Source organism: Mesoplodon mirus (genome assembly GCF_964341445.2).
Source record: "Mesoplodon mirus genome assembly, chromosome: 8".
Taxonomy (NCBI): Eukaryota; Metazoa; Chordata; class Mammalia; order Artiodactyla; family Ziphiidae; genus Mesoplodon; species Mesoplodon mirus.
In genome coordinates this window covers 39,259,485-39,279,595 of record NC_138984.1, presented here as the reverse complement: position 1 = coordinate 39,279,595, position 20,111 = coordinate 39,259,485, and the positions used below count along the sequence as shown (strand labels likewise).

General features: G+C 36.6%; 1 protein-coding gene across 1 annotated transcript in view; it reads left to right on the top strand.

Moving 5' to 3' along the window:
* The window catches only part of CCDC150 (coiled-coil domain containing 150), a 92,238-nt gene that overhangs the window by 48,160 nt on the left and 23,967 nt on the right, over positions 1 to 20,111 (top strand). The window contains 2 exon segments of the mRNA XM_082631344.1: positions 2,327 to 2,410; positions 19,546 to 19,653. Of these exon segments, the coding sequence (XP_082487470.1) occupies positions 2,327 to 2,410; positions 19,546 to 19,653 (192 nt within the window).

Sequence of the window (20,111 nt, the reverse complement as noted above, 5' to 3'; positions counted from 1 at the left end):
CAGTCAGTGTATACTTGTGAGGGTGACAGTTGGTTCCATTTCCGGGGGGGGGGGCTATGTCATACTGGTTGTTAAACATTTTGAATAAAATTCGTACTTAACAATCTACTTATAAAACAGCTTTACCAAGATGCTACCATCTCTTGGTTTTATGTATCCTTCTAACAGCTTCTGCTAGCTTTTAGAGTTTACCCAGATTTTTAAAATTATTTTAGAGATCACTTTGTGGCTTACTGTTGATCCTTGTCAACCTACCTTTCATATCTTAAGATAATTCTTTCTGTGTTAGCTTCCTGCTTTTCCAAGGAGTGATGTTTTTGTGCTTGAGTTAAAATGTATATTCTAACCATTAGCATTTTTCTTTGTATGCTGTTTCTCAGGTGATTCTCCAGTTTCTGTTTTGCTCTGTATATTAATAATTTTTATAGTATATTGCCAAGATTATTTAAGCAAAGGTTACATTGAGTTCTGCATTCCACAACTCAGAATCTGAGATATTCACTCATTTAAGTGGTCTCTCTCTAATTTTTGGTGTTCCACCAATTTTCTTAAGTACAGGGCCTATTTAAATAATCTGAAAACAGTAATTTAAGTTACTGCCTTAACATCTACTTTCCTTTAGCAACTGGAACAATTTATTTTTGTTTGTCATAAATTTAAATAAGTGACTTTGTGTCAAACAGTATCACATTTTGATTTTTCTTAGTTTTCACTTATCAGTGCATTAGTGTTCCCTTGGGTGGCAAAAAGGAAATTATTTTAAAAGTGTATTTGAAAGAGTAATAGAATTCTTTATGCCTTTGCCTAAAAGAGGGAATGTTATTGAGGAAAAAAGTGCCATTATTTTAAAAATTCTTGGACACATTTTATAAGAGACCCAGACTATCCAAGTTATTTAAAAAAATAAAAAGCCTTCCACATTCCAAGAAGGCAAGCAAAGTTATTTTTGAGTGTTTTTATTTGTAATAGCTAGCATATTTTTGGTTAAATCTGGCTCTTGACTTTTTATAAGCTATACCTACATTTTGCAGCACATTGGGCACCTTGATTTATAGGACTTGGAACTGAATTTTAAGTTTTAAATAATTCAGCTTTTATGGTTATGGTGTAGCTTTGTTTTTGTAGCATTATTGGCCATCCTTGTCATATATTTTCTGCTGAAGGCTTGATCAAAACATAATCCCAGGGCTTCCCTGGTGGCGCAGTGGTTGAGAGTCCGCTTGCTGATGCAGGGGATACGGGTTTGTGCCCCGGTCCAGGAAGATCCCACATGCCGCGGAGCGGCTGGGCCCGTGAGCCATGGCTGCTGAGCCTGAGCATCCGGAGCCTGTGCTCCACAACGGGAGAGGCCACAACAGTGAGAGGCCTGCGTACCGCCAAAAAAAAAAAAAAACAAAAACCTCTCATTATTAAAGGCTGTTTGAATGATTAAATATGTAATTTCATGAAATATAGAGACTTCAGTAATGTTTGTCCTAGATAACATTATGTTGAGTACTTGATCAAACAATGTTGGAGTTTCCGACAAACATTTCTTTTGGTTTTTTTTTCAGTTTTTTTTTTCTTTTTTTACTGCCTTTTATTATGGTAACTGAGGTGTCTGTTATTGACCAAATGGTTGTGATCATTTGTAGCTCCCATTGTCTTAAATAACTACAATCATCCCTCAGTATCTGTGGGGGATTGGTTCCAGGACCCCCCAGATACCAAAATCTGTGGATGCTCAAGTCCCTTATATAAAATGGTGGGATATTTGCATATAATCTATGCACATCCTTCCATATACTTTAAATCATCTCTAGATTACTTATAATACCTAACACAATGTAATGCTATTTAAATAGTTGTCAGTTGCCCGTGTGTGGCAAATTCAAGTTTTGCTTTTTGGAACTTACTGGAAATTAATTTTTCCTGAATATTTTTGATCCACAGTTGGTTTAACCAGTGGATGTGGAACCTGTGGATACAGAGGGCCGACTGCATATAATCCTCAAACTGCATATCTGCAACCACTGATAAAACCACCCCACATCTGGGTTAGGTTGCAACTACAAAGGAATACTTGACATAACAAAAACAGAATTAGGAAACAAAGAACAACAGTGAGTCCTAAGACACTCATATTTTCATTAGCAGTCTCTCTACATGTTTCATATTACACTATGATCAGCTGTCTAAAGACAGACTAAGAGATAGCAGTAGCAAATAAATATGAATCCTGGATTCATAACTTTAGAAATAGTAAGGGTATAAATACTTGTTTAAGAAAGAAAATGATTATTCATTCTATGCCTAGAGGTACTGATACCTGTGTTTGCTTTATCAGCTTGCCCAACAGCAGGTGGAAAATGTCTTGGGAAAAATTACTGAGAGTAAAAATAAACTGGTCTATGAAAAGGGAAGACTACAGGTATGAGATTTTGTTTTTTGATTTTTGTTTTCTAATTTCTTAATGCCAGTTGTCAAGCTAAATTTTGCTGGATTTTGAGAGGACTTAGCTCTGTCATTTACTAATTCTATAACTTTGGACAAGTTTTTAAGCCTCCCTAAGTTTGGTCCCTCATTCAAATCCAGGTGACTTCTATTTACACACCTATAATATAATACGGAAACCTAAAATTGTGAAGCCAAGGCTCATTCTGTGACAGTATAAAACTTTATTATAATTATTTTATGCATGGTCATTTGCTGCCAATGTAGAAAGCCTATGTTCTCTCTTTCTTTATCGAAGTATAGTTGATTTACAGTTTTACATTAGTTTCAGGTGTACAACAGAGTGACTCAATACTTTTATAGATCATATTCCATTTAAAGTTATTATAAAATATTGGCTATATTCCCTGTACTGAATAATCAGTCCTTGTAGCTTGTTTATTTTATACATAGTAGTTTGTACCTCTTAATCCCCTACCCCTGTTTTGCCCCTCCCACCTTCCTTTCCCCCACTGATAACCCCTAGTTTATTCTCTATTTCTGTGAGTCTGTCTCTGTTTTGTTATTTTCATTGCTTTGTTTTATTCTTTAGATTCCACATATAAGTGCTAACATATAATATTTGTCTTTCTTTGTCTGACTTATTTCACTAAGTATAGTACCTTTCAGATCTATCCATGTTGTTGCAAATGGCAAGATTTCATTCCTTTTTATGGCTGACTAATATTCTCTCTCTATATATATATATGTGTGTGTGTCTGTGTATATATACGTACACGTATGTATATGTATATATATATATATAGAGAGAGAATATATATATATATTCTCACATCTTCTTTATCCAGTCATCTGTTGATAGACCCTTAGGTTGATTCCATATCTTGGCTATTGTAAATAATGCTGCTATGAAGGTTGGGGGTTTTTTCCCCCTAAAATAATGGGTTTATTGAGATGTAATTCACGTTTAAAGTGTAAAATTTAGTGGTTTATAGTACATTCACAAAGTTGTGGAATCATTACCACTGTCTAATTCCAGAACATTTTCATCGTGACAAAAAGAAGCCCTGTACCCACTAGCAGTCATTCCCCATTCTCCCCTTCCCTAGCCTCTGGCAACCACTAATTTACTCTCTGTTTCTGTAGATATTCCTATTCGGGACCATGTTTAACTTTTTGAAGTGTAAAAAAGAATTCTTTTTTTTTCTTTTTTTTTTTACCACCCCCCCCAGCTGCTTTCCCCCCTTGGTATCCATACGTTTGTTCTCTACATCTGTGTCTCTATTTCTACCCTGCAAACTGGTTCATCTGTACCATTTTTCTAGGTTCCACATATATGTGTTAATATACGGTATTTGCTTTTCTCTTTCTGACTTAACTTCACTCTGTATGACAGTCTCCAAGTCCATCCACGTCTCTACAAATGACCCAATTTCGTTCATTTTTATGGCTGAGTAATATTCCATTGTTTAAATGTGCCACATCTTTATCCATTTGTCTCTCAATGGGCATTTAGGTTGCTTCCATGACCTGGCTATGGTAAATAGTGCTGCAATGAAATTGGGGTGCATGTGTCTTTTTGAATTATGGTTTTCTCTGGGTATATGCCCAATAGTGGGATTGCTGGATCATATGGTAATTCTATTTTTAGTTTTTTAAGGAACCTCCATACTGTTCTCCATAGTGGCTGTATCAATTTGCATTCCCACCAACAGTGCAAGAGGGTTCCCTTTTCTCCACACCCTCTCCAGCATTTGTTGTTCATAGATTTTCTGATGATGCCCATTCTAACTGGTGTGAGGTGGTATGTCATTGTAGGGGTTTTTTTTTTGTTTTTTTTTTTTGCGGTACGCGGGCCTCTCACTGTTGTGGCCTCTCCCATTGTGGAGCACAGGCTCCAGACGTGCAGGCTCAGCAGCCATGGCTCACGATCCCAGCCGCTCCATGGTATGTGGGATCTTCCCGGACTGGGGCAAGAACCTGTGTCCCCTGCATCGGCAGGCAGACTCTCAACCACTGCGCCACCAGGGAAGCCCTGTCATTGTAGTTTTGATTTGCATTTCTCTAATAATTAGTGATGTTGAGCAGCTTTTCATGTGCTTCTTGGCCATCTGTATGTCTTCTTTGGAGAAATGTCTATTTAGGTCTTCTGCCCATTTTTGGATTGGGTTGTTTGTTTGTTTTTTTAATATTGAACTGCATGAGCTATTTATATATTTTGGAGATTAATCTTTTGTCCGTTGATTTGTTCTCCCATTTTGAGGGTTGTCTTTTCTTCTTGTTTATGGTTTCCTTTGCTGTGCAAAAGCTTTTAAGTTTCATTAGGTCCCATTTGTTAATTTTTGTTTTTATTTCCATTACTCTAGGAGGTGGATCAAAAAACAGCTTGCTGTGATTTATGTCAGAGTGTTCTGCCTAGGTTTTCCTCTAAGAGTTTTATAGTGTCCGGTCTTACATTTAGGTCTCGAATCCATTTTGAGTTTATTTTTGTGTTAGGGAGTGTTCTAAGTTCATTCTTTTACATGTAGCTGTCCAGTTTTACCAGCAACACTTATTGAAGAGACTGTCTTTTCTCCATTGTATATCCATGCCTCCTTTGTGATAGATTAGTTGACCATAGGTGCATGGGTTTATCTCTGGGCTTTCTATCTTGTTCCATTGATCTATATTTCTGTTTTTGTGCCAGTACCATATTGTCTTAATTACTATAGCTTTGTAGTATAGTCTGAAGTCAGGGAGTCTATTCCTCCAGCTCCATTTTTTTCCCCCAAGACTGCTTTGGCTATTCAGGGTCTTTTGTGTCTCCATACAAATTTTAAGATTTTTTGTTCTAGTTCTATAAAAAATGCCATTGGTAATTTGATAGCGATAGCATTGAATCTGTAGATTGCTTTGTGTTGCATAGTCATTTTCACAATATTGATTCTTCCAATCCAAGAACATGGTATATCTCTCCATCTGTTTGTATCATCTTTAATTTCTTTCATCAGTGTCTTAATAGTCTTCTGCATACAGGTCTTTTGTCTCCCTAGGTAGATTTATTCCTAGATATTTTATTCTTTTTGTTGCAGTGGTAAATGGGAGTGTTTCCTTAATTTCTCTTTCAGATTTTTCATCATTAGTGTATAGGAATGCAAGAGATTTCTGTGCATTAATTTTGTATCCTGCAACTTTACCAAATTCATTGATTAGCTGTAGTAGTTTTCTGGTGGCATCTTTAGGATTTTCTCTATATAGTATCATGTCATCTGCAAACAGTGACAGTTTTACTTCTTTTCCAATTTGTATTCCTTTTATTTCTTTTTCTTCTCTGATTGCTGTGGCTAGGACTTCCAAAACAATGTTGAATAATAGTGGTGAGAGTGGACATCCTTGTTCCTGATCTTAGAGGAAATGCTTTCAGTTTTTCACCACTGAGAATGATGTTTGCTGTGGGTTTGTCATATATGGCTTTTATTATGTTGAGGAAATTTCCCTCTCTGCCCACTTTCTGGAGAGTTTTTATCTTAAATGGGCGTTGAATTATGTCAGAAGCTTTTTCTGCATCTATTGAGATGATCATATGGTTTTTATTCTTCAGATTTTTAATATGGTGTATCACATTGATTGATTTGCATATATTGAAGAATCCTTTCATCCCTGGGATAAATCCCATTTGATCATGGTGTATGATTCTTTTAATGTGTTGTTGGATTCTGTTTGCTAGTATTTTGTTGAGGATTTTTGCATCTATATTCATCAGTGATATTGGTCTGAAATTTTCTTTTTTTGGTAGTATCTTTGTCTGGTTTTGTTATCAGGGTGATAGTGGCCTCATAGAATGAGTTTGGGAGTGTTCCTTCCTCTGCAATTTTTGGAAGAGTTTGAGAAGGATGTGTGTTAGCTCTTCTCTACATGTTTGATAGAATTCACCTGTGAAGCCATCTGGTCCTGGACTTTAGTTTGTTGGAAGATTTTTAATCACAGTTTCAATTTCATTACTTGTGATTGGGCTGTTCATTTTTTCTATTTCTTCCTGGTTCAGACTTGGAAGGTTATACCTTTTGAAGAATTTGTCCATTTTTTCCAGGTTGTCCATGTTATTGGCATAGAGTTGCTTGTAGCAGTCTCTTAGGATACTTTGTATTTCTGCGGTGTCTGTTGTAACTAACTTCTCCTTTTTCATTTCTAATCTTATTGATTTGAGTCCTCTCCCTCCTTTTCTTGATGAGTCTGGCTAATGGTTTATCAATTTTGTTTATCTTTTCAAAGAACCAGCTTTTTAGTTTTATTGATCTTTGCAATTTTCTTAAATTTACTGAGGCTTGATTTGTGAACCAAGATGTGATCTATCCTGAAGAATGTTCCATGCGCACTTGAGAAGAAAGTGTAATCTGCTGTTTTTGGATCGAATGTCCTATAAATATCAATTAAATCTATCTGGTCTATTGTGTCATTTAACGCTTGTGTTTCCTTATTAATTTTCTGTTTGGATGATCTGTCCATTGGTGTAAGTGAGGTGTTAAAGTCCCCCACTATTATTGAACATTGGGGTTTTTGAATTAGTATTTTCATTTTCTTCAGATATATACTTGGGAGAAATTGCTGGATCATATGGTAGTTCTATTTTTAGATTTTTGAGGGACCTCCATACTGTTTTCCATATGGCTGCAACAATTTACATTCCCACCAACATTGCACTAGGGTTCCCTTTTCTCCACATCCTTGCCAATGTTTGTTATTTGTGGTCTTTTTGATGATAGCCATTCTGACAGGTGTGAGGTGATATCTCATTGTGGTTTTGATTTGCATTTCCCTGATGATAAGCAGTGTTGAGCATCTTTTCATGTGCATGTTGGCCCTCTGTACATCTTCTTTGAAGAAATGTCTATTCAGGTTTTCTGACCATTTTTTTAATTGGGGTGTTTGGGTTTTTTGATATTGAGTTGTATTAGCTGTTTATGTAGTTTGGATATTAACCCCTTATCAGTCATTCCATTTGCAAACATTTTCTCCCACTCAGTAGGTTGTCTTTTCATTTTGTCAATGGTTTTCTTTGCTGTGCAAAAGGTTTTAAGCTTAATTAGGTCCCATTTGTTTTATTTTTGCTTTTGTTTCCTTTGCCTTAGGAGAAAGAACCAAAGAAAGATTGCTACAATGTATGTCAAAGAGTGTTCTGTGTTTTCTTCTAGGAGTTTTGTGGTTTCAGGTCTTACATTCAAGCCTTTAATCCATTTCAAGTTAATTTTTGTAAATGGTATAAATTAGTGGTCCATTTTCTTTCTTTGTCAAGTGCCTGTCCAATTTCCCCAACACAGTTTATTGAAGAGACTACCTTTTTCCCATTGTATATTCTTGGTTCCTTTGTTGTAAAATAATTGACCATATATGTGTGGGTTTCTTTCTGGACTCTCTGTTTTGTTCCATTGATCTATGTGTCTCTTTTTATTCCAGTACCGTACTATTTTGATTACTGTAGCTTTGTAGTATAGTCTGAAGTCAGGGAGCATATGTGAACTCCAACTTTGTTCATTTTTCTCAAGATTGGTTTGGCTATTCAGGATCTTTTGTGGTTCAATATAAATTTTATGATTATTCTAGTTTTGTGAAAAATGTCATGCGTTTCTGATAGGGATTGCATTAAATCTGTAGATTGCTTTGTGTAGTATGGACATTTTACCAAAATTTCTGTGAACATGGGATATCTTTCCATTTCCTTATATCATCTTTAATTTCCTTCACCAGTGTTTTATAGTTTTGGAGAGTATAGGTCTTTCACCTTCTTGGTTAAGATCATTCCTAGGTATTTTATTCTTTTGGTGTGATTTTAAACAGGATTGTTTTGCTTTCTCTTTGTGATTGTTCATTGTAAGAGTATAGAAAAGCAACAGATTTCTGTATATTAATCTTGTATCCTGCAACTTTACTGAATTAATTTATTCTAATAATTTTTTGGTGGAGACTTTAGGGTTTTATATATAAGTATAATGTCATCTGCAAATAGTGACAGATTTACCTTTTCCCTTCCAGTTTGATGCCTTTTATTTCTTTTTCTTGTCTGATTCCTGTGTCTAGGATTTCCAATACTGTGTAAAATATAAATGGGAAGAGTAGGCATCCTTGTCTTGTTTCTGATTTTAGAGGAAAAGCTTTCAGCTTTCCAACATTGCGTATGATGTTAGCTGTCGGTTTGTCATAAATGGCCTTTATTTATGTTGAGATATGTTTCATCTATGCCAACTTTGATGAAAGTTTGTATCATGAATGTTTGTTGAATTTTGTCAAATGCTTTTTCTACATCTGTTGAGATGATCATGTGATTTTTATCCTTTCTTTTGTTAATGTGGTGTATCACATTGATTAATTTGTAGGTATTAAACCATCCTTGCATCCCTGGAATAAATCCCGCTTGATCACGGTATATAATCCTTTTTATAATTGTTGAATTCAGTTTTCTAATATTTTGTTGAGGATTTTTGCAACTATATTAATCAGAGATGTTGGCCTGTAATTTTCTCTTTTTGTGTGGTGTCTTTGTCTGATTTTGGTATCAGGATAATCGTAGGCTCATAGAATGAATTTGGGAGTGTTCCCTCCTCTTCAGTTTTTTGGAGTAGTTTGAGAAGGATAGGTATCAGCTCTTCTTTATATGTTTGTTATTGATAGAATTTCCCTGTGAAGCTGTCAGGTCCTGGACTTTTGTTTGCTGGGAGTTTTTTGATTACTAATTCAATTCCACTACTAGTGATCAGTCTGTTCAGATTATCTCTTTCTTCCTCATTCAGTCTTGGAAGATTGTATGTTTCTAGAAATTTATCCATTTCTTCTAGGTTTTCCAATTTGTTGGCATATAGCTGTTTATAGTATTCTCTTCTGATGTTTTTTTGTACCTCTGTGATATCAGTTGTAATTTCTCCTCTTTCAGTTATTATTTTGTTCATTTGTGTCCTCTGTCTTTTTTTCTTAAAGTGCCTGGCTAAAGGCTTATTGATTTTATTTATCTTTTCAAAAAAACAGCTCTTAATTTCATTGATCTTTTCTATTGGTGTTTTTTTTTTGTTTTTTTTTTAGTCTCCTTTTCATTTATTTCCTCTCTGATCTTTATTATTTCCTTCCTTTTGCTGACTTTGGGCTTTGTTCTTTTTCTAATTCCTTTAGATGGTATGTTAGGTTGTTCATTTGAAATTTTTCTTTTTTCTTGAGGTAGTTCTGTGTCGCCATAAACTTCCCTCTTAGGACTGTTTTTGCTGCATCTTGTAGATTTTGGAAAGTTGTGTTTTTATTTTCATTTGTTTCAAGGTATTTTCTGATTTCCTCTTTGATTTCTTTACCTACCCATAGGTTTTAATAGCATGTTGTGTAGTCTCCACATGTTTGTGGTTTTCCCATTTTTCTTCCTGTAGTTGATTTCTAGTTACATACCATTGTGTTCATAAAAAAATGCTTGATATAATTTCTGTTCTCTTAAATTTGTTGAGACTTGTTTTATGGCCTAGCATGTGATCTATCCTGGAAAACATTCCATATGCATTTAAATTTTATTTATTTTTTATTTTTTAAAATTTTTGGCGGCATTGGGTCTTCATTGCTGTGTGCAGGCGTTCTCTGGTTGTGGCACGCAGGGGCTGTTCTTCATTGCGGTGCGCAGGCTTCTCATTGCAGTGGCTTCTCTTGTTGTGGAGCACGGGCTCTAGGTGCACGGCCTTCAGTAGTTGTGGCATGCGAGCTCCAGAGCGCAGGCTCAGCAGTTGTGGCACATGGGCTTAGTTGCTCCGTGGCATGTGGGATCTTCCCAGGCCAGGGCTCGAACCTGTGTCCCCTGCATTGGCAGGTGGACTCCCAACCACTGTGCCACCAGGGAAACCCCCATATGCATTTAAAAAGAATGTGTATTCTTGTTTTTGGACGAAAGTCCAGTAGATATCTATTAAGTCCAACTGGTCTAATGTGCCATTTAAGACCACTGTTTCCTTATTGATTTTCTGTCCATTGATACAAGTGGAGTGTTAAAGTCCCATACTATTATTGTATTGTTGTCATTTTCTCTCTTTATGTCTGTTAATATTTGCTCTATATGTTTAGATGCTCCTGATTAGGTTCACCTGTTTTATGTACATATATGTTAATGAAAGTTAATCCTATTCTTGTACAGATCCCTTTATTATTATATAATGCTGTTTGTTGTCTTTTGTTATAGACTTTATTTTAAAGTCTACTTTGTCTGATATGAGTATTGCTACCTCAGCATTTTTTTCCTCTTCCATTTACATGAACTATCTTTTTCCATCCCCTCACTTTCAGGCTGTGTGTGTGTCTCTGAGATGAGTCTCTTGCAGGCAGCATATAGATGGGTCTTCATTTTTATCCAGTCAGCCACCCTATGTCTTTTGACTGGAGCATTTAGCCCATTGATATTTAAAGTGATTATTGATAAGTGTGTACTTATTGCCATTTTGTCATTAGTTTTCTGGTTGTTTTTATAGTTCTTCTCTGTTATCTTCTTCTTTTACTTCCCTTGTGGTTTGATGATTTTCTTTAGTGGTGTGCTTGTATTCTTTTCTCTAGTTTCTGTGTATCTATTGTAGGTGTTTTATTTGTGGTTACTGTGGAGTTCATATATGTTGACCTAGAACTTTATGTGCTTATTTTAAACCATTAGTCATTTAAGTTCAGATACATTTATACACTTTTTAAAAGCTACATTTTTTATCCCCCCCCCACATTTTGTGTTTTCAATGTCATATTTTACATATTCATGTCTATCCCTTAACTATTTATTGTAGTTATGGTTGATTTTATAATTTTTGTCTCTTAATCTTGTACTAGCTTATTTAAGTAGTTGATCCACAACCTTTATCTTATATTTGCCTTTACTAGTGGGATTTTCCTTTCCTATAAATTCTTCTTGTAGCCTTTTCCACTTAGAGAAGACCCTTTAACACTTGTAACATCAGTTAGATGAGCTCTCTTAGTTTTTGCTTCTCTGAGAAGTTCTTCATCTCTCTTTCAATTCTGAATAATAATTTTGCTGGGTAGAGTATTCTGGCTTGTAGGTTTTTCCCTTTCAATACTTTAAATATATCATGCCACTCCCTTCTGACCTGCCAAGTTTCTATGGAAAAATCAGCTGATAGCCTTATGGAAGTTCCTTTGTGTGTTACTCTTTATTTTTTTTTCTTGCTGCCTTTAAAATGCTCTCGTTAACTTTTGCCATTTTAATTATATGTCTTGGTGTGGGTCTTTTTAGGTTCATCTTTTTTGGAACTCTTTGTGCTTCCTATACCTAGAAATCTGTTTCTTTCTTCATCCTCAGGAATAATTTTTTTCAGCCATAATTTCATCAAATACATTTTTAACCTTCTTCTCTTGCTCTTCTCCTTCTAGGACCCCTAAAATGGGAATGTTGTCCCAGAGGTTCCTTCAACTATCCTCATTTTTTAAAATTTGTTTTCCTTTTTGCTCTTCTGAATTGGTGATTTCCAATATTGTATCTTCCTGATTACTTATGCATTCTTCTGTATCTCCTAGTCTGTTATTAATTCCTTTTAGTGTACTTTTCATTTCAATTATTATCATCTTCAGCTCCAACTGGTTCTTTTTTATATTTTCTAGTCCCTTGTTAAAATTCTTACTCTGTTCATCTATTCTTTTCCCAAGTTCAGTTAGCATTCTTATTACTAATGCTTTGACCTCTATATCTGGTAAATTATTTATCTCTATTTCATTAGTTGTTATTTCAGGGGTGTTTTTTGTTCTTTTGTTTGAAATAAATTCTTTTATCTTCTCATTTTGTTTTACTTTCTGTATCTCTAGGTAAAAGTTACTTATCCCAAACTTAAAGGGGTGTCCTTGTGTGGGAGTGTCCCTGTACAGTCTGCTCGTGTCCAGTGGCTTTGTTGGGAGAGCTGAATCTGAAGTGAGCACAGGTTACATCTTCCCCCAGGGTGTGCTGGCAGTTACCACCTTAGTGGGAGGTAGGGCCAGAGATGGAGGGGCTAGAGCCAGAGCCAGGTGTGAGCTGGCATTTCTCCTCTGCTCAATGGCTGTAGCCACCCTATCAGGTGTAGGGTCAGGCATCAAGGTGCTGGAGCAGAAGCCCTAAGGGTCAGGTCCAGGCTGGTTTTGTTCCCTCTTAAGTGTGCACTCCCTCTCCCCTCCAGCAATGGCAGCCTTTGCCCTAGTGGGCAGCTGCATCAGAGCAAAAGGGTCCAGAGTAGGTGCCTGGCATGGGCTGGGGTATGCACTGGGATGGTCCCAGCACGTCAGTAGGAGTTCCAGGTAGCTCCTGCCCCACCACTTCTGCACACACTGGTAATGATTGCCCTCACCCTATTCAGATGCAGGGCCCAGTCTGAACTGTTCCATCTCCCCCAAGTGCTTATCCTCCTTGACAATGGCAGCCTTTACCTAGTGGGGAGCTGCTCCACAGCAAGAGGGGCTGGAGCTGGCATCCGTGCAGGCTAGGGCAGCTGTTGGGGTGGTCTTGGGAAACCGGCCAGAGCCCCAGGCCATTTTTAATCTGTTTCCTCTACCTTGTTCCCGGGAGTAAGCAAGCGTGTGTGCACTCTTCAGGAGCGGAGTCTCAGGTTCTTACAGCTCTCTGGTATGTCCCACTGATTTTCAAACCAGCTAGTGGGATTCATCTTTCCATTGTTGGTCCCCAGGACTGGGGTTCCTAATATGTGGTTCAAGCCCCAAAATCCCCAGGGAGGATCTCTGAACCTGTGATATCCCCTCTTCTGTATCCCTACTAGGGACATAGGTCCCGACCTGATCACTTCTCCCTTCCTACCAAACTCTGTGGATCTTTCTTTGCAGCCTTGGTTGTAGACATCTTCCTGCCAGTCTCCAGTTTGTTTTCACTGAGAGCTGCTACACATATAGATGTGTTTTTGATTTGTTTGTAGGGGTAGGTGAGCTCAGCATCATCCTACTCCACCATCTTGATTCCCTCCATCGCATATGTTTTCCTTTTTGCAGAATTTTTATAACATTCCTAAAAAGAAATAACCCTGGAAATTGAGAGGCAAGGCAATAGAATTGACTTGTGCATGAGATGATACTGTTCTTTCACTCCATGTGAGTTTTGTCCCTAAAGTGTCCTCAGAGCAGGAAGCTTGCCACTAATAAGGGTAGACCTGCCTTAAACCAACTTCAGTAGAAACACTGAAGTCTAAATTAGTGGTTCTCAGCCTTACCTACACAGTAGGCTCCCCTGGGGAATTTTAAAAACTCTTCATGCTAGGAAGTATATGATGTCTGCCATTTACTTTGAAATGAATCATTAAAAAAAGAAAAAAGAAAATAGTTTGGTAGATTGATACAGGAAATGATGGATGGATATATGATAAGTAAGTATAAAAATGTTAATGGTTGAATTTGAATGGCAGGTGTATGCACATTTCAATTTTTCTGTATATTTAAATTTTTTCATAATAAAATATAAAGGGAAAACTCCCCATGACTGGGCTTGCACCCCAGAGCAATTAATTCAGAATCTCAGGAAATAAGTCATAGGCTTCAATACTTTTTAAATCCCCGGTGATTCCAATGTGCACCCATAGTTGAGCACCACTGGACTGAATGGTATGAAGTGAAGTCTGGTTAGCCTTGGCAGCTATAGAGCTGACTGAATAAGTAATCTCCCTAGAGATTTGCCGAACACCTCAGTGTTAATCTTATCTCATCTTCCCAAGGGACTTACCATAGGGTTAGCAGACAAGATCCAGCCCAGAAATGGCAGGTGATCTGAAAGGCAGTTGATAAACCATGGTTGTGAAACAGTATGTTGTCCAGTAAAAAGATAAAGCTGGGCTTCCCTGGTGGCGCAGTGGTTGAGAGTCCGCCTGCCGATGCAGGGGACACGGGTTCGTGCCCCGGTCTGGGAAGATCCCACATGCCTCAGAGCGGCTGTGCCTGTGAGCCATGGCCGCTGAGCCTGCGCATCTGGAGCCTGTGCTCCGCAATGGGAGAGGCCACAACAGTGAGAGGCCCGCGTACCGCAAAAAAAAAAAAAAAAAGATAAAGCTATTTGGCCACTATTTGTGTGCTTTTAATTAATATTTTCCAGAGGCAGCGATGCACTTAAGTATAATCATCTATACTTGTGTAACCTTGCACAAGTCTTAATTTTCTTGTTTCATCTTATTCACCTATGAAATGAGCTGGGGAAGTACACCTCTCTTATTTACTTCTCACTGGGAAAAGTGATCAGTGTAATAGGCTGGGTATATACTTTCTCCTTTGTGAAACTAATCATCTCATAGAAGCTGTGGCCCATGATTTTGACCTGCTTTTAGCTTTCCCAAGAGAAATGAAGTATATTTTTAAGTGTGTGAGAAAACTCTTAAATACTCATAGCCAAATCTTAAACCCTTGATGCCAAACTTTAGCTGGGAGTGGAATACATTTTAAGATTTATTAGTGAGTCTGGTTACCTATCTAACCTTTTAAACCTTGATTACATGTTAGAGATCATCCTTATAATCTTAAGGAAAATACATGCCTTTTTTTCTGTCCATATTCCTGTAATAAGGGCTGAAGCTTTTTGATAGCCTTTAAAAGGTGAAACACTTTTGAAACTATTGATTCACTGGTGTTTTTATGTCATGCCTTGGGTTGGCACATTCCAAAAGGCACTGACCTCATCAGCCCAAGGGAAAGTGCTCTTATATAGTACATTATTTTCTTTTTTAATTGACAATCTTGTGTTAGTTGCTGGTGTACAGCAAAGTGGTTCAGTTTTATATATATGTGTGTGTGTGTATATATGTTCTTTTTCATATTCTTTTCCATTATACTTTATTTAAAAATATTAAATATAGCTCCCTGTGCTACATAGTAGGACCTTGTTGTTTATTTTATACACAGTAGCTTGCATCTGCCACTCCCAAACTCCTAATTTATCTTCCCCCCCACTTTCTCCTTTGGTAACCATAAGTTTTTTATGCCTATGAGTCTGTTTCTGTTTTGTAAATAAGTTCATTTGTATCATATTTTAGAGTCCACATATAAGTGATATCATATGGTATTTTTCTTTCTCTGTCTGACTGACTTCACTTAGTATGATAATCTCTAGGGCCATCCATGTTGCTGCAAATGGCATTAGTTCATTCTTTTTTATGGCTGAGTAATAGACCATTGTGTGTGTGTGTATATATGTATATATATATATATATACATATATACACACACACACACACACACACACATCTTCTTTATCCATTCCTCTATCGATGCATATCTTGGTTGCTTCTATGTCTTGGCTATTGTAAATGTATAGCATATTACTCTCACAAGATAATCTAAAAGAAGAGCTACATATTAAATGTAATCAAAACAATAGTCTGCTGTGTGTTCTCTCAATTGGATTATAATCGATTAAAATATTACATATGAACCATATTAGATAAAATATTGTATTGTCAAAATTGACTTAATGATGTAAATACCGGGTTTTACGTGTTAATGCAGACTGTCAGAAACTGTCGCCTCACACTCAAACATGATTTCAGTTTCATATATGGTGCTGTATACTATTGCATTATCTAAATATGCCCAAATGTATCTATCCTTTCTTATGTCGATGGAAATTTAGGCAGTTTTCAGTTGTTTGCAAATAATGCTGATATGATGAATTCTTGCACATGTCTTTGTACTCATCCAAAATATTCTCTATTCTAGGTATAATTCTCAGGAGGAGAATTGCTGGGTTGCATGATGTACATAAATTGAAGTTTACTGGAGTTTTTCAAATTTCTCCGAAAAGTAATTATACCAGTTTAGAAAGCAGTCTATATAAGAGGATGTAGAGTGACATGTGTTAACATGGATGAATCTCATAAAATAATACTACATACTGTTGAGGGATACATTTATAGTAAAATTATTTAAAAGGAATAGGAATGATAAAACACCAAATTCAGGATAGTAGTTAACTCCGGGATGGAAGAGATTTAGTTGGATTAGGCTACACAGAGGGTTTCAACTATATTAGTAATGTTTTATTCTTTTTAAGTTGAGTGATGAATAGAAGGGATGTTGCTATATATGCCTGAAAGATTTCCAACATTTTTTTAAAATAAATTTATTTTATTTATTTTTGGCTGCATTGGATCTTCATTGCTGCATGCAGGGCTGTCTCTAGTTGCTGTGAGCTGGGGCTACTCTTCGTTGCGGTGCATGGGCTTTTCATTGCGGTGGCTTCTCGTTGCAGAGCACGGGCTGTAGGCCCGTGGGCTTCAGTAGTTGTGGCTTGCAGGTTCTAGAGCACAGGCTCAGTAGTTGTGGCGCACAGGCTTAGTTGCTCCGCAGCATAGGGGATCTTTCTGGACCAGGGATCGAACCCGTGTCCCCTGCATTGGCAGGAGGATTCTTAACCACTGCACCACCAGGGAAGCCCCACACCTTTTTCTTGTCTTTAAACATACGTTAGTGCTTTATGCTCACTTTAATCTACCACTGGCCCCATCACTCTTATACCAACTAGATTCAAATATTATGTTAGCTGCCTAGCCCCTTAGGAGCAGCTGCATTTGTGATCTTAATTTAGAGATTATTTAAAGGTTTTGTTTGTTTTGTTTTAATAAATTTTTATTGAACTATAACATATTATACAGGAAAGTACACAGGATACAGTTAATGGATTTTCAAAAAGTAGAGGTAACCATGTGACTGGCACACAGAATATTCCCAGCACCCAGAACCCATTTCATAGCCTTTTTCAGTCACTATCCCCCATGATGTTACTATCCATCATCCTGACTTCTAATACCCCAGATTAATTTTTGAACTTTATATAATAATACAGTATATAGTTTTTGTGTCTTGTTTCTTTCACCCAGCATTATAATTGAGAGATCCATCCATGTTGATTGTTGTTGTACTTTTTGATTTGAATTGCTTCATGGAATTATATGAATATTATTAAGGGTGCTGTGCTGAAATGATCAGTTTTATGAATGTATTTTCATACTTCTAGTCAAAATACATAACTCTGGCAGTTTAGGTTGTTTCAACTCTGTAGCTCATTTCAAACTTCGGGGTAACGTTGTAGGCTTGTCCTACTTTATTTCCAACTTATCATATGTATCGAAGAAGAAAAAACCTAGGAAATTTATTAATAGCATTAATTTAGAATACTTGCATTATAAAACACATAAAAATAAGGGCTTCCCTGGTGGCGCAGTGGTTGAGAGTCCGCCTGCTGATGCAGGGGACGTGGGTTCGTGCCCCGGTCCGGGAAGATCCCACGTGCTGCGGAGCGGCTGGGCCCGTGAGCCATGGCCGCTGAGCTTGCGCGTCCGGAGCCTGTGCTCCACAACGGGAGAGGCCACAACAGTGAGAGAGGCCCGTGTACCACAAAAAAAAAAAAAAAAAAAAAAGTTCCTTTTCATCCATTTCTAAGGTGTCTCACAGTTTCTATAGTGTTATGTTTTTATAGTTTTATATTAGAAAATATATGTAAGGGGCAATATTAGGGTAGGAGATTAAGAAGTACTACTGTGTATAAAATAAGCTACAAGGATATATTGTACATTACATGGAATATAGCCAATATTTTATAATAACTATAAATGGAGTATAATCTTTAAAAATTGTGAATCACTATGTTGTATAGTTGAAACTTACATAATATTATAAATCAACTATACCTCAATTTTTAAAAATATGTATCTCTATATATTTAGATCATTTGAAACAATAGGAGGATATGACCTTGACCTAAATACTGGTATTTCCGAGACTGCCTGGTAAGCTAGCTGTGGAAGCTACTTGGATTTTAATGACACAGAAACATCAGATCTCTGAGGGCAGCAGGATTTATTTGCTTCTGTGTTCTTCCCCATTTCAGTGTCCTGAATTAGAAATTCTTCCAAAAAAGAAACCCAGTATAAAAAGTAAAGTGCTTTATAGATGAGAACATGCCATCTGACAAGTTTCAGGGCATTTTATTGAGTACTCTGAGGCTGGGGGTAGCATAAGTTACCTGAGAAATATTGTGGAATAAGGATATTCTGTGTTTTGTTTGAAGAGAGGCAAATCTAAAATTCTTGAGTGTTCATCAGTATTTTCCACTGAGTTCTAAGGTTAACAGCAGTTTGCTTACGTTTAAAATGAGAATAAGTGTTGCATCAATACCTCTCTTTAGAGGAAGCCATTCTAATTCTGAACCTTAAGTGAATACACTTAAGGGGGAGCCATGGAACATGTTTTATACTGTACACTGTGGAAAAGAGCACCAGAAACAGGCAAAGATGAGAAAAAGGATTCTGCTGATGGAACAAGAGAGATTTCCTAAGACAAAATGTGTTTTCATGTAGCCTTTCTAAAAAAAACTAAGTATTAGCACTCAAATTTTAACAGTTCTTGAAAACAATCAGTGGCTACCACCAAGAGGAGTTTGCCCTTCAGAGGTGGGAAACAAGAAAAGATACTGAGAGAGGAAAAAGTTGATTTAAATTAAAAATTTTGGATGAAATTTTTTCTGATTCAGAGATAGGCTCAGTAATGTTAATTGTCTATTTGTATTGAGAGGGTTGGGAATAAGAGGAAGAAAATGTAGAAAAACACACAATTTGGAGATTTGTGAGTAAATATTAATGATTTTATTCCCCCAAATCATCTTTTCTTTAAAGTGAAAGATGTGAGTAGTCAGCTTTATGAGTTAGTTTTCAAATAATAATTCAGCCTATAAGAATTCTGTTAATTCAACTTTCGTAATTCTCTGTGGGTAAACACAAGACTCTTGTCTCCTTACATATTGACAATTCTAATTATCCGTACTCAGAAAGGGTTTTGAATACTAGATACCACAATTTCTTTAAAATTGAAATATTTTACCCACAAAGTCTCACTGTTATATTCATGAGTCATGTTAATTTGGAGTTTCCATAAATGCTATAAACCAAATGAATTATCTCAGTACATGTATAGGGCTATAGCCTATTTTATTTGTTGAAATAGCTATTTTAGTTGAAATAGCGTCATTAGAAAAACAGGATCGCTTTTTACAAGTTTTAAGGGTTTTTTTTTTTCTGCAAAGCTTGTGACATCTTTTTTTTTCTGTTTTGGAGTATATATATATATTTCGTTAATGAGACTTGTTTTTTTATTCTTCTGTTTTTCCTCTAGATAAAAGTTAAGCAGCTAGAAGAACAACTACATTCTTTTACTGAAACTAGTTCACAGAACGACCATCTACGCAAGTTGAATAAGGCACTAGAGGGCAAATATGCTCAGGTGTGATTAATAGCTATAAAACAGATTGCTTCTATGTTGTTTTAATTAGCTTTTAAGAAATTGGTGACTTTCTCCCCACCTCACTGTATGATCCCAGAAAGATGAATATTCTCTCACTTGACTCAATTTATCAAAAATATTTTAAACACCCTCAATGTACAAGGTTCCACTCAACCACAGAAGAATTCATAAAGATGCCTGAAGCAGTATTGGGACATTCAACTTGCATGCTCTAATTGCAGGATTAGTAATGTACTCGGCAGACTTTATTATAGAATAGAAGGTTATGCCTTTCAGAAACAAAATAGATTGTATTGTGAGCATGCATAGGGAACATCATCATGATGAAAGCATCGAGAATCTCTATCATAGAGGAAGTGGTTTTTTAATTTGAGCCTTAAAACTTTCGGCAGACGTGAGGAACAAGTATCTTTGGGTTTTTAATTACAGGCGAACGC